This window comes from Erigeron canadensis, chromosome 4 (genome assembly GCF_010389155.1).
Source record: "Erigeron canadensis isolate Cc75 chromosome 4, C_canadensis_v1, whole genome shotgun sequence".
Classification (NCBI taxonomy): Eukaryota; Viridiplantae; Streptophyta; class Magnoliopsida; order Asterales; family Asteraceae; genus Erigeron; species Erigeron canadensis.
The window spans coordinates 16,327,048-16,341,663 of NC_057764.1; the positions used below are offsets into that span (position 1 = coordinate 16,327,048).

The 14,616-nt window shown below is 36.4% G+C and overlaps 1 protein-coding gene across 1 annotated transcript; it reads left to right on the forward strand.

The window, feature by feature from the left end:
• Nucleotides 1-748: 748 nt before the first annotated feature.
• Nucleotides 749-1,237, forward strand: LOC122597042. The gene has a single exon (XM_043769677.1). The coding sequence runs from the start codon at nt 749-751 to the stop codon at nt 1,235-1,237; it is 489 nt and encodes a 162-aa protein (XP_043625612.1).
• The last annotated feature ends 13,379 nt before the right edge of the window (nt 1,238-14,616 follow it).

Sequence of the window (14,616 nt, forward strand, 5' to 3'; positions counted from 1 at the left end):
CTCAAATTGTTTACATAATGACACATGGATATAGTATGTGACGTCTAAACTTATTTGTTTAGATGCAAGTCCCACCGGGACAAACCATACATACTCCCTCAAATACAAAATGAAAGAAAAGTAATGAACTGAAACTATCTGACTTGGTTAAAGATGTGACACTTCAAGTTAATCAAAATATGCTCATGTTTAGTTAAAGTCTTATGACTGAAATTTTTATCACAGTAGAATACAGTCAAACTAATACCAAGAATTTACATGTTATATGTACATATAACTCTTAGATCATGAGATGGATCATGATCTTTCTTAGTCATATGATGGGAATAGATTAATAATATTATTGGTAAGAACTAATTCCTTCTAAGATGACATACATTGCAAGAGTTCTTGACAACTAAAAAGTAGTCAGGTGCCTTGTCCATAAGCACTTCTCGAAACCATAATATTATCAAATTTGTTCCAAATATGTTCAAGAGAATGTAAATATATATAGCATTTGAAGTGCATGACTTCCAGACTCAATTATATTGTTGTTTCCACAAAAATCACGTTGTTTCTAAACCTCTGTATGTGTAAAGCACCTTGGTAGTAAAAACAACATGGCAATTAGTACTTAAATGATGGAGGTAACCATAATATTAGAAGCCCCAGCAAGAATTATTAGCAACAGAATAATTGTAGACATCAAGATACTTCCATGATTTTTCTTTCGCGTCTCATCTATTAAATTAACTTTTGAAGAATAATGGCACCCATGAGCACTGCAAGAATTGAAAAATTGATAGCTCAACGCCTAGCCGAAGCATTGGCATCTGCAGAAGCCGCTAGAGAGATCGGATCAGGAAGTCAAAATGGAACCGGTAGCACTCCCGCAAGACTCAACAATGGGCAGGAGAGTTTTACTTTCAGAGATTTTCAATATTGCAAGCCACAAAGTTTCCATGGAATAGAAGGTACAGTAGGTCTGCTCAGGTGGTTTGAGAAAATGGAAACGGTGTTTCGCATAAGCAACTGTGCAAATGGCAACAGAGTTAAGTATGCTACTGGTACTCTACTAGACAGTGCTCTGACCTGGTGGAACACTTATGCGCAAACTGTGGGACTTGATACTGCTTATGAAACACCGTGGGTGGATTTAAAGAGAATGATGACTGAGGAGTATTGCCCTCGAACAGAAATCCAAAAGTTGGAAGTAGAATTTTGGAACCTCAAGGTAAAGGGTACAAACTTGTAGGACTATACAAACCGCTTCAATGAGTTGGCACTTTTATGTCCCACCATGGTCACTCCGGAGTATAAAATGATCGAGCGATACATCTGGGGACTTCCATAACCAGTTCAAGGAATGGTTACCTCTTCCAAGCCAGATAACATACAAAGTACTATCTGAATGGCTCATGATCTCATGGATCAAATTATCCGCCAAGGAACAACAATGAAGTCACCAAAAGTGAGGAATGTGGAGATAAAAAGGAAGTGGGAAGGAAATGTTGGAAATAATAGGAGGAACTTTGGACATTTCCCCAATAAGAGACAAGATGTGGTCAGGGCATATAATGTTGGACCCAATGTGAATAAGGGGTACACTGGAAACCACCCCTATTATAACAAATGCAATCGACATCACACTGGTCCATGTACCATAGTCTGTGCAAGATGTAAGAAAACGGGACACATGACACGAAACTGTAGGAGTCCTGCTCCTGCACAAGGTCCTCTTACACAAGGAGCTGGAGGAAGTGGAGTGGTTAAGAACGCAACCCCTGGGTCATGCTATGGATGTGGAGAAATGGGTCACTTCCGCCCAAAGTTGAAAAACAAAAATGTTGGCCCAGCTCGTGGACGAGCTTTTGTCATCATAGCGGCAGAGCCCGTCAGGACCCTAATCTGGTCACGGCTACGTTCTTACTGAACAACTGTTATGCTTCTGTCTTATTTGACACTGGTGCCGATAAGAGTTTTATAGCTAAGGAATTCAATCTATTAATTAATATTTCCCCTACTACCTTAGATGTTAAGTACTCCATAGAACTAGCCAACGGTAAGTTAATAAAAACGGATAGTATATTTTAAGATTGTACTTTAAGTTTGGCAAACAAACCATTTAAGATAGATCTAATGCCGGTAGAACTCGGAAGTTTTGATGTAGTTGTTGGGATGGATTGGTTAACAAGTAATCGTGCAGAAATCTCTTGTCATGAAAAGATTGTTCGTATTCCTTTCTCAAATGACGAAACGTTAATTATACAAGGTGAAAGGAGCGACACGAAATTGAACATCATTTCATGCATGAAGGCTCAAAAGTTCTTAAGAAAGGGAAATCAAGCAATATTGGCACACATAAAAGAGAAGAAGCCAGATGAGAAACGACTTGAAGATGTGCCTATCGCACGTGACTACCCTGAGGTTTTCTCTGAAGACATTCCTGGCCTTCCTCCATCAAGACAAGTGGAACTTGGTATTGACTTAGTGCCTGGAGCCACTCCAGTTGCACGATCCCCATATAGATTAGCTCCTTTAGAGATGCAGGAGTTATCAAGTCAATTGCAAGAGTTACTAGATAAAGGTTTTATAAGACCATGTTCGTCGCCATGGGGAGCTCCAGTGTTATTTGTAAAGAAGAAAGATGGTTCTTTTCACATGTGTATAGATTATAGGGAATTAAATAAACTAACTGTGAAAAACCGATACCCTCTCTCAAGTATAGATGATTTATTTGACCAATTGCAAGGTTCTAGTTGTTACTCTAAGATTGATCTTAGGTCTGGATATCATCAATTATGAGTCAAGGATGAGGATGTCCCGAAGACAGCATTTCGGACACGTTATGGTCATTATGAATTTTTAGTAATGCCATTTGGTTTGACTAAGGCACCAGCCGTATTCATGGACCTCATGAATCGAGTGTGCAAGCCATATCTTGACAAATTTGTCATTGTGTTCATCGATGATATACTAATATATTCTCGAAGTAAAGATGAGCATGAACAACACTTGAGAATGATTTTAGAGTTGTTGAAAAATGAACAACTATATGCTAAATTTTCAAAATGTGATTTTTGGCTGCAAGAGGTGCAATTTTTTGGTCATGTTGTCAATAGTCAAGGTATCCATGTAGACCCTGCTAAGATTGAAGCTATTAAGAATTGGGAGGCGCCAAAAACCCCAACTGAAGTTCGACAATTTTTAGGCCTCGCAGGTTATTATAGACGATTTATAGAAAAATTTTCAAAAATAACCCAACCTTTGACCTCACTGACTCAAAAGGATAGGAAATATAACTGGGAAGATAAGCAAGAATCAACATTTCAGTTGCTGAAACAAAAGCTTTGTAGTGCACCGATTTTATCACTGCCAGAAGGAACCGAAGATTTTGTGGTATACTGTGACGCCTCGCACCAAGGTTTGGCTTGTGTATTAATGCAAAGACAGAAGGTTATTGCATATGCATCCCGGCAATTGAAAGTACATGAGAAGAACTATTCAACCCATGACCTGGAGTTAGGAGCCATAATATTCGCGCTAAAAATGTGGAGGCATTACCTTTATGGAACAAAGTGTCCAGTGTTTACGGATCACAAGAGCCTCCAACACATTTTTGATCAAAGAGATCTAAACATGAGGCAGCGGAGATGGGTAGAATTGTTAAATGATTATAATTGTGAAATCTGTTATCACCCAGGGAAAGCAAATGTGGTTGCAGATGCTTTAAGTCAGAAAGAAAGCACCAAACCACTTCGAGTCCGGGCATTAAATATGACAATTCGTACGAATCTCACTTCTCATATTCGAGATGTACAACTCAAGGAATTAATGAAAGAAAATGAAAAGGGTGAAGTATTGAGGGGAATGGACAACCAATTTGAAATCAAAACGGATGGAAGTCGTTATTATATGAATCGAATTTGGGTGCCTAGTCTTGGTGGACTAAGAAAGTTAGTAATGGATGAGGCGCATAAAACAAGATATTCAATTCATCCTGGAGCTGATAAAATGTATCATGGGCTGAAAGAATTATATTGATGGCCTAACATGAAGGCTGACATCGCCACCTATGTCAAAAAATGTCTGACATGTTCTAAGGTAAAAGCAGAGACTCAAAAGCCGTCTGGATTATTGCAACAGCCTGAAATTCCGCAGTGGAAGTGGGAACGTATAGCCATGGATTTCATAACCAAGCTACCAAAGACACAAGGAGGTTACGACACTATCTGGTTGATAGTAGATCGTCTTACTAAGTGAGCACATTTCCTGCCAATTAGAGAGACTAACAAAATGGAAAAATTAGCCCAATTGTACCTAAGAGAAATTGTCTTAAGGCATGGGGTCCCATTTCTATCATCTCAGACCGTGACAATAGGTTTACCTCTAGATTTTGGCAGTCACTTCAAGAAGGTTTAGGAACCCGATTGGATATGAGTACCGCTTATCACCCTTAGACAGATGGTCAAAGTGAAAGGACCATTCAGACTCTAGAAGACATGCTCCGAGCATGTGTGATCGACTTTGGCAATGGTTGGGATAAGCACTTGCCTTTAGCAGAGTTTTCATACAACAATAGTTACCATACGAGCATTAAAACTGCTCCGTTTGAGGCACTTTATGGGAGAAAGTGTCGATCACCTATCTGTTGGGCTGAAATAGGAGATAGTTAGATCACTGGACCCGAAATTATACATGAAACCACTGAGAAGATTGTTCAAATCCAAGAAAGGTTGAAAGCGGCAAGAGACCGCCAAAAAAGCTATGCTGACGTTAGGAGAAAACCATTGGAATTCCAAGTTGGTGACAAGGTGATGTTGAAGGTGTCATCATGGAAAGGCGTGATACAATTTGGCAAACGGGGAAAGTTAAATCCCATATACATTGGACCATTTGAAATTATCGAAAGGATTGGCCCCATAGCATACAAGTTGAAGTTGCCACAAGAACTTAGTGGTGTTCACAACACTTTTCATGTATCTAATTTGAAGAAATGTTTAGCTGATGAGAACCTGGTTATTCCTCTAGAAAAACTCCACTTGGATAACAAATTGCATTTTATTGAACAACCTGTGGAGATAATGGACCAAGAAACCAAGAGGTTGAAACAAAGTCGCATCGCAATAGTTAAAGTTCGGTGGAACTCTAGGCGAGGTCCATAATTTACATGGGAACGCGAGGATCAAATGAAACAGAAGTATCCTCATCTTTTCTCAACTCCTCCAAAGACTACAACATAACTTTCGGGATGAAAGTTCCTTTAACGGGTAGATACTCTAGCAACCATCAAATTTCCAGGTTAACATTTGATTTAAAAATCATATTTAGTTAACTAGAATGTTGCGTAATTAAAAATTTCTTCTATATGTGTATGTTTATATATATATATATACATATATGTGCTAGCTATGACACTGTTGAGACACACTAATAACAAAATAATATGTACTTTTCTAATAAAATACCATTTACTTGTTAATCAAATCGGCCAAATGGCTTTGACCATAAAAATGTACCCACATGTTGGCATAAGCTAAGTTAAGAGAATTTAGTTTAATGTGATACAAATAAAGAAGCTAGCCAAAATATTTCTATGGCCTTAATTAAAGTTTTGTCTAGTTTGATGCAAACACTAATTCAACACCTTTCTACCCCATTATACATAAATAAAATAAACAACAACAAACTCCTTTTTACTTGGAGGAGGAAACGAGTTGTGGATGAAAAATAACCAGGAACTTTTCTCCATGCTTGTAAAACAACTATTGGTAGCAGTGGAATCATATATTTTAAGCTAGTTTCCATCTACTCCTTTTCTCTCTTAGGGACAAGAGTCTTTCTATTTAAATGAATACATGAGAAACCTAGTATGTAGGCAATTCAGGCAACAAGACAAATTGAGTAACTTTGCATTTCGATCAACCACACACATCAACAAGGATAGGAAAACTTTTAGCATGACTTTCCTTCATGTAAGTCACTAGCTTGCCATCTTTAGGTGCACACTCTAAGCCTACACTCATGCTATGAAAATAGTATAACCAATTAATGATTAGAAGACAAATGAAAGTGACAATGCTTCTACTCTGATCGATTGATCAATTCCAGCCCAAAGACTCCAATTTTTCTTTTATAAATAGCCTTTTTCAATCTCCAATTTCATACACCCAAAACACAAACTACTTGATGTCATTTTAAGTACTCAAAAACCTCCCTTTTAAAATCATAATCTAGAACTAGAAAAACACAACCCAAAATATTATATAATCACTAACACCATGAGCTAGAATCTTTGATCGCTTGATTGTAGATTTCGAAACTCGCTAGTACTATACGTACACACATGTTCTTAGTCCTTTACATTCTCTTCTATTTTTCTTTGTAGTATGCCAATAAAATCGAACTTTTTTCTTTTGTTCATCCGTAGTATGTGTAACAACACGATTTTATCACTCGAATTCACATCAACAATGACGGTTTTGTGTGTGTGTGTGTGTTCTTGGTGTTCGTGTGTGTGTTGAGAGAGAATTGGGATCAAGTGTGTGTTATTCAGGTGTAATGGTATGTCAAGGTTATACAAAAGTTATGATTTCTAAGGTATTGAGGGCTATTTATAGTCTAAACTAACCAACTATGCTAATTATCACAATTAGCCCCTCAACTTTAGAAATCATCAACACATGACTTAACAACAAGTAAGTCCATAACTTAAATTACAATGTATCACTATTTTTGGATTTCTAACATTCTCCCCCTTAGTGATATATTGTAAGGTTTGAAGTACGTGTTGTTTTGTCTTGTAGAAATGAATTTGATGAGCCCGGTGGTGAAGACAATTTGTGTGTTGAGACAAGTCTTCAAAGCTTTCTCATTGTCTTTGGAGAACTTGATTCAGTCTTGGTCTTGGACTTCTTGAAGTTAAATCATTTGTTGATTCTCAATGTTCTTATTGAACAAAGAATGATGAGTGTGTGTGTATTAAATCTTCGAAGATTGTTAAATCAAAGATGAGAGTTGTCTTTTGAAATGTGGTATGAACTTGTCTTGAATTCTTCAATCTTCGAATCTTGAAGTCTTTTCTTTGAAGTCTTGGAATGAATTTTCAGAAATATGTACTCTCCCCCGTGATATGTGCAATGTAGCTTTTGGTAAAGTGTTGTTGTATGACTTGAAGATCTTTAATTTGATGAAGACTCTTTTTGAAGCTTTTCTTCTTTTGTCTTGAATCTTCAGCCTTTTGTCCTTTGAAGCTTTGATCTTTGTCACATCGTCTTGAACACTTTTGAGAGTAATCATGCTCCTCCTCAATTCATGAGTAATCATAGTCTTTGATTTGAGCATTTTTGAACTTTTTGTAACATCTTGAGTGAGCATCCTTTCATTATTGATCTTGATCTTCTTATCCTTAAAATCATTCTAATTTCTTCCTCAATCAAAAATCAATTATACTATTTTCTCCCCCTCATAATGACAAAGTTGGGAACCAATGTCATTATGCAAACATTGATTGAATAGAATGTCAAAAAAAATCAAAAAATCCATTGCTCAATGATGTTTACACAAAGATATATGAACTAACAACTCATCAACCCAAACCATTAATCCAACCCAAATAACCCTATGGGTGACTAAAATGTAAGGTTGACGTTGTTGGTATAAGCATTTTATTATGGTGTTGGTGTTTTTTGTGTTGGGGTGATGAGAAAAGAAACCGGATAAGAATGATCCGTTTGCATTCAAAAATCGAAAGGATTAATGAAATGACCGAAAGAAATGTATACCATTTATCGGATTTCCTATGTATCATTGAGAAATGCACAAAGCAAACCCCTAACATAGTTTGGTCTTTTGGCTTTCCAACCTCAAGATTGCTTCAAAGAATGTAAACCATGGTCAGTGTCACCTAAGCGTTCGATAACCATGTTCTACTATCCTTAAAGACTTTTAGGAAAAATCCAAGGTCACAATAGACTTCTTGTTAACTCAATAATTACACAAATGCAATTATGAGACCTACGTTCAAAGCGGGAAATGATGTTAGCAATGGTAGGATTTCCATTTGATCATCGTGAAATGTCAATTAAGATATCACTACAAATGTTCCAGCTATATCACAAAGATAAGCATGTATATCACAAAGATATGACACAAATGTGGCCTAAAGAACGAATAACGATCAAATTAATGATCAATCACGAGAGCTCTAGACACAAAGTGATCAAATGAAGTCGGGGACTGGAGCAGAGTGTCACCCTTTTTCAATATCAACGTCTTCCAAATGAAGAGTCAATAGAAATGAGAAAATCTCCGTGAGAAATAAAACAAGCATTTGTTAAGAAACACTTGAGTGGTTAGGTAAAGATGTGCATTGCTTCACTGGGTCCATGAAGGCTTCTTCAATACCGAGATATCAACAAATGGCATCCGATAGAAATGTGTTTTACCCGGCGATTTGAGAATTTTACTGAAGGGTATCAATTCTTTTAACCCTTTTCTCACAACATTATCACCATAACCTCTCACTTTTCGACTGTACTCCCTCCAACTTAGTTGCACGAATTCATCGTAACTCAAAAATACCCTCACTATCTAATGAAAGAAGTGAATACTCCGGGGTTAGAACTCATCGGCGATGATGAAATTCATGGAGTAGAATTTTGAGAAAAAAAAACTTAGTCGATCATGTGCAAACTAAACACCGAACTTCCTTTGAAGCAAATGTTTTGAAAAAAATCATCAAATGTGAAAAAAAATGTTTAAACAACACATTTGAAGTTTGAAAGAGATTTGAAATCACAAACTCCCCCTTAATCTATGCAAAGATAGATCAAAAAGATTTTCATAGAAAAGATGTAGCAAAAATGATTTGTGTGAAATCAAAACAGTTTTTATGAAAAGTGAACTCAATCAATTGTTCAAGATGAGACAACTCAGGAGTACACAAAGGCGTTCAATCCTTTGCTTCTCATATCAACAATTTGAGAGTTTTTGAAACAGGTGGAACAAAATTGCAATCAATATCTTGTGATACTCAGGTTATCATGATTAAAATCCAATATATTACACATATACATTTATATAAGACCACTTGGCAGTACACAAAGGCGTTCAATTCCGCGTTATCTTATATCAATTTATATGTATAACAACATGAATTAATTCCAACTTTGAAACATAAATAATTTTTTCTTTTTAAAACCGGGTTGCATATAGAGTATATGCAAGCCATTATGAAATAAATAACACAAATAAGTACGGGTTATACACTTAGTGTGCATAAGCCACTTTGAAATAAATATATCATTTAAGCACGGGTTACATACAGAGTATATGTAAACCACAAAGATATATAAATAAAAATATGAAGCTCGGGTTACATACATAGCATATGTAAGCTACTTTTTTTAAAAAAAATAAAGAAACTCTTTTTGTTATTTTTTAAAATTTTATATTTTTTTATTTGATTTTTGTTTTTCAACTTTTTATAATTTTTGAAAAATGAATCAAGAATTCCTTCCATGGTAAAGTGAATCAAGGATCAGGATTTAGCATACCAAGTTTAGAGATTAAGAAATTAAACCTCTTTTCGTCCAGTGGTTTTGTGAACAAATCAGCGAGTTGGTAGTCAGTTCCCACGAAGTAGAGTTCGATGTCACCTTTCTCAACATGATTTTTGAGAAAATGATATCTCACATCAATGTGCTTTGAGCGTGAGTGGTTAACTGAGTTGACAGCAATTGCAATGGCACTTTGTGAATCACAATAGATAGGGACACGATCATATTTCAGACCATAGTCGGTAAGCTGTGTCTTCATCCATAACACTTGAGCACAGCAACTAGCAACAGCCACATATTCAGCTTCCGCTGTTGACAGTGATACACAATTTTGCTTCTTGTATGAACAACTTACAATCTTATCCCCTAAGAATTGTAAAGTACCAGATGTGCTCTTGCGATCAAGCTTACAACCTGCATGATTTGCATCTGAATAGGCAGTTAAATTGAATCCAGTATCCCTTGGATACTAGAGACCAAGATTGGGTGTACCCTTCAGATAACGAAAAATTAGTTTCACATCTTGGTAATGTAAATCAGTCGGAGCGGCTTGATACCTAGCACACATACATGTTGCAAACATTATATCTGGGCGAGATGCTGTAAGATACAACAACGAACCAATCATGCTTCTATACCTCTTTTGGTCAAATGGTTTCCCATTTTTATCAGCATTAATGTTTGTACGAGTAGTCATTGGGGTTGAAATTGAAGAACATGTAGTCATATCAAACTTTTTCAACATATCCTTTATGTACTTACCCTATGATATAAAAATACCAGTTGATAATTGTTTGATTTGTAGACCCAGAAAGTAATTCATTTCCCCAATCATGCTCATTTCAAAATGATTGGCCATTAGAGATGAAAAGTTTTGGCAAAAAGTTTGACTGGTTAACCCAAAAATAATGTCAACATATATTTGGACAAGTAAAACATGCTTACCTTGCTTACAAATAAACAGGGTAGGGTCAATAGTGTCTTTGGTAAAGCCTCCTTTGAGTAAGAAAGTAGTTAAGGAATCATACCATGCTCGGGGTGCCTGTTTTAAACCATAGAGAGCCTTGTCTAACTTGTTGACATGGTTTGGCTTCTTAGAATTAACAAAACCTTCAGGTTACTCCACGTAAACTTCTTCTTTGAGTTCTCCATTCAAGAACGATGTCTTCTCATCCATTTGAAACACTGTGAAATTTTTGAATGCGTCATAAGCTAAGAATATACGAATGGCCTCCATTCTTGCAACAGGAACGAAAGTTTCGTCGAAATCCACACCAGGTTGTTGGCAGTAACCCTTTGCAACCAATCTAGCTTTGTTCCTTACTACAACTCCATTTTCATCCTTCTTGTTCTTGAAAATCCACTTGGTGCGAATTGGTTCTTCTTTCCTTGGATTTGGAACCAATTTCCATACCTTTAATCTTTCAAACTGAGCTAATTCATCTTGCATTTCTTTAACCCACTCTGGATCACAAAAAGCTTCAGAGACTGTTTTGGGTTCGATTTTACTCAGTGAAAGTGCAACAAGACACTCATTGACTGTAGTAGGGGTAGAAACACCAGCTTGTGGATCTCCGATTATCTGTTCTGTAGGATGATCTTTGCGCATACGCGACCACTTGTTGTCATGAGGAAGAGGATCTTGTTGATGAATGTCAACATTATCATCATTAAATCCAGAGTTCTGTTGAGAAATGGAATCATAGCTCGGAAGAACTCTTTCCTCAAAATTTGGATGATCAAAATCCAGTGGTACATACACATTTGGAGTATTTGATGGATTTGTTGTTTGGGTGATTTGAGAAGGTTGTTCTTGAACATTCTTTTGAGAATAAATATCACTTGGAGATGATTCTTCTTGCTCTGCAGAATTTGAAGATGATTCACGATTGTTGTCAGGAACTGGTTCATTTGTTTGAATAGGATCATTGTTCGGAATTGGTTCATTGATGACTTGAGGTTCCTTTTCTTGAATCGGTTTTGAATTGTAGAATTCTTCGAAAAGAATATCTAGCTCTTAACTTGTTGGATTTGGATATTTCTTGAACTTTGAAGCTAAGGTAGACGTCTTTGAGGAAGCACTTAAAGTACTTGGATCACTAATTGTTGGTAGCAAACTTTCTTGTTCAAATATCATGCCAGACATCTCGTCAAACCAAACATTCATGGTTTCTTGAATCGTGTTTGTTCGACGATTAAAGATGCGATATGCAATCGATTTCTCTGAGTAACCAACAAAGTAACCTTCGTCACCTTTCCTTTCAAACTTTCCAACATTTTCCCGATCATTCAAAGTATAACAGACACACCCAAAAATATGGAAGTAATTGATGTTGGGTTTGCGTTTGTTAATAACCTCATAAGGAGTCTTCTCATGACGCTGATTGATGATGGACCGATTTTGAGTGTGACAGGCAGTGTCAACAGCTTCAGCCCACATATTTGATGGTAACTTGGAATAAGCAAGCATTGTCCTTGCTGCTTCCACCAGCGTACGGTTTCTCCTTTCAACGACACCATTTTGTTGCGGGGTACGAGCAGCAGAGAATTGGTGAGTAATGCCTTTTGTTTTGCAAAATTCATCGAAGATGGCATTTTTGAACTCAGTACCATTATCCGAACGGATATAGCGGACTGGAAGTTGAAGATTCACTTGAGTAGAAGTGATGAAATCGATCAAAATTTGAGTTGTTTCATCTTTTGAAGCAAGAAACTTGACCCAAGTGTATCTTGAATAATCATCAATGATAACCAGAATATATCTCTTCCCGTTTCTGCTTTGTACTTTCATAGGCCCACAAAGATCCATGTGAAGCAAATGAAGAGGTGCCAAAGTGTGTGGAATTTTCTTTGGTTTATGAGAAGTTCTTTTGATCTTCCCAACTGCACAAGTAGGACAGACATGCTCACTTTCATACTTGTAGTCAGGCAGGCCTTTAATAAGTTGCTTGTTGACTAAAGCATTGATGGTTTGATAATTCAAGTGAGAAAGCCTTCTAAGCCACAACCAAGAATTTTTCGAAGTAGCTTTTGAAACAAGACAGATATTATCAGTTGGTTGGTTATCATCAAGATTAACTGTGAAAAGATTATCTTCACGATCTCTGCATAGGATATCAATTTCATCTAGAGTTTGGACTTTGCACAGAAATTGTCGAAAAAGAACTTGAAGATTGTTGTCACAGAACTGTCCAACACTGAACAAGTTATGACTTAGACCTTCAACATAATAGACTTTCTTAATGACAACCCCGTTTCTTTCAATATCTCCATAACCTAGAATTGGAGCGAAATTGTTGTTTCCGAAACGAACAGTTCCCATGAACCTTTCAACAAAATTCTTGAGCAATAATTTATTGCCAGTCATGTGTTTTGAACACCCGGAATCGAGTATCCATACACAGATGGTTATTTCCTGCAATCAAAAATTTTAACCGACTTTAGGTACCCACTTAAAGACGGGTCCTTTGTGGTTAGTTAACACAGGCAGGGGGTATAACCTAGGATATGCATACAAACATGCTTTAGAATCAATATGAGCATTAACAAGCACACCATCAATAAGCACATTCGTATAAAAAGTACGCACATTCACATTTGAATTAAAAGTAACATGTTTAACAGCATTCAAACAAGCACGACCATTATCATTGTTTACAGCCCCACAAGGCATAGCCTTGGATTTATTAACATTGTTCACTAAAGATGAATTGTTTAAATCAACAGAAACTCTTTTCTTTCTGTTACCAACACTCTTTCTCCTCCTCCTCTTCTTCTTTTTCTCAACAGACAATTGCTTAAAATTGATCTTAGGTTCTAATGACTTAGGAACCCATTTGGTCTTTCCACCTGTTGAATTGACACTAAGAAGATTAGAACGAGGGGTTTTAAACTTATTCATCATTTTTGTCTCTTTTGGGGTTGAGGAAACTTCTTGCTTCTTAGGTTTGGCAATTGAAAACCATCCATATCTATCCCTATATCTAGTTACACCATTTAAAGTATCCTTAGTTAGCAAAACAGAGCTAGACTTAGACACTTAGGAAATTGAACTAGATTGAGAGTTAGACAAAGAAGCATTTGGATTGTCATTTGAAAGTTTCACTTTGTGATACCTTGGTTTTGGTGAGGTCTCAGCTTGTTTCTTTTTAACATGTTTGTCAGGTTTTGGAGGGTTAGGACTCTTTTGTTCAATCTTGACAGAAGGGGTAGAACTCTTTTGTTCAGCCTTGACGAGTTTGGGTTTAACTCGTTCTTGGAAGTAATATGATGTTGGAGCTTTGGACACTGATTTTAGTTTTTGAGATTCTCCTTTTATTTCTTTTTCAAAATTTATGATTTTGATAGAGTCAATCTTTTTTTCAGTTTCTGAGTCAAAAACATATTCTCCATCCATGAATTTATCAAACTCATCTTTGGTGAATTCATTCGAAAATGTAGAAATATCAGGAATCTTGTTGTCCAACATCATACCACGGGTAGTCTCAGGAATAAGGTCGACTTGGACTGAAACATCATTGGTTTCACAAGAAAATTGAGTAGCAGTATCAACACCTATACTAGCACAAAGTTTAGGGTGAACAACTAGCTCATCAAGATTTTCGTATGTGAAAAATCTATAAAAGTACCATATCAAAACTAAGTTATGCGCAAGATCTTCATCAGATAAATCAGATTGCACATAATTTGCAGCTAAAGAAGTAGCAGTAGTTTGACAAGTACATACAAAACAGTTAGTCACGGTCTGGGTGGATGAATCACAAGTAGTCTGAGTGAAATGGTCTACTAAGAGACTGACATCAGTTTGGGTAGAAACATTCACACAAACTTTCTTGATATCAACAACAACTGATTCATTCTTTGAATTCGGACTTTGAGACTGTAGATTATCAATGAGTTTTTGTTGAGATTCCACTGTTTGTTATAAACCTTGTATTTGTTTTTCCAAAAATGTGGATGGAATATACAATTTAGTTTGTTTTGGTGGAGAGATGACAGATTCTTGGTTTTGAAAATTAGACGCAATCTCTTTTAATTCAAAAATTGTTGAATTTTTTGTTTCATAAGAAGTATT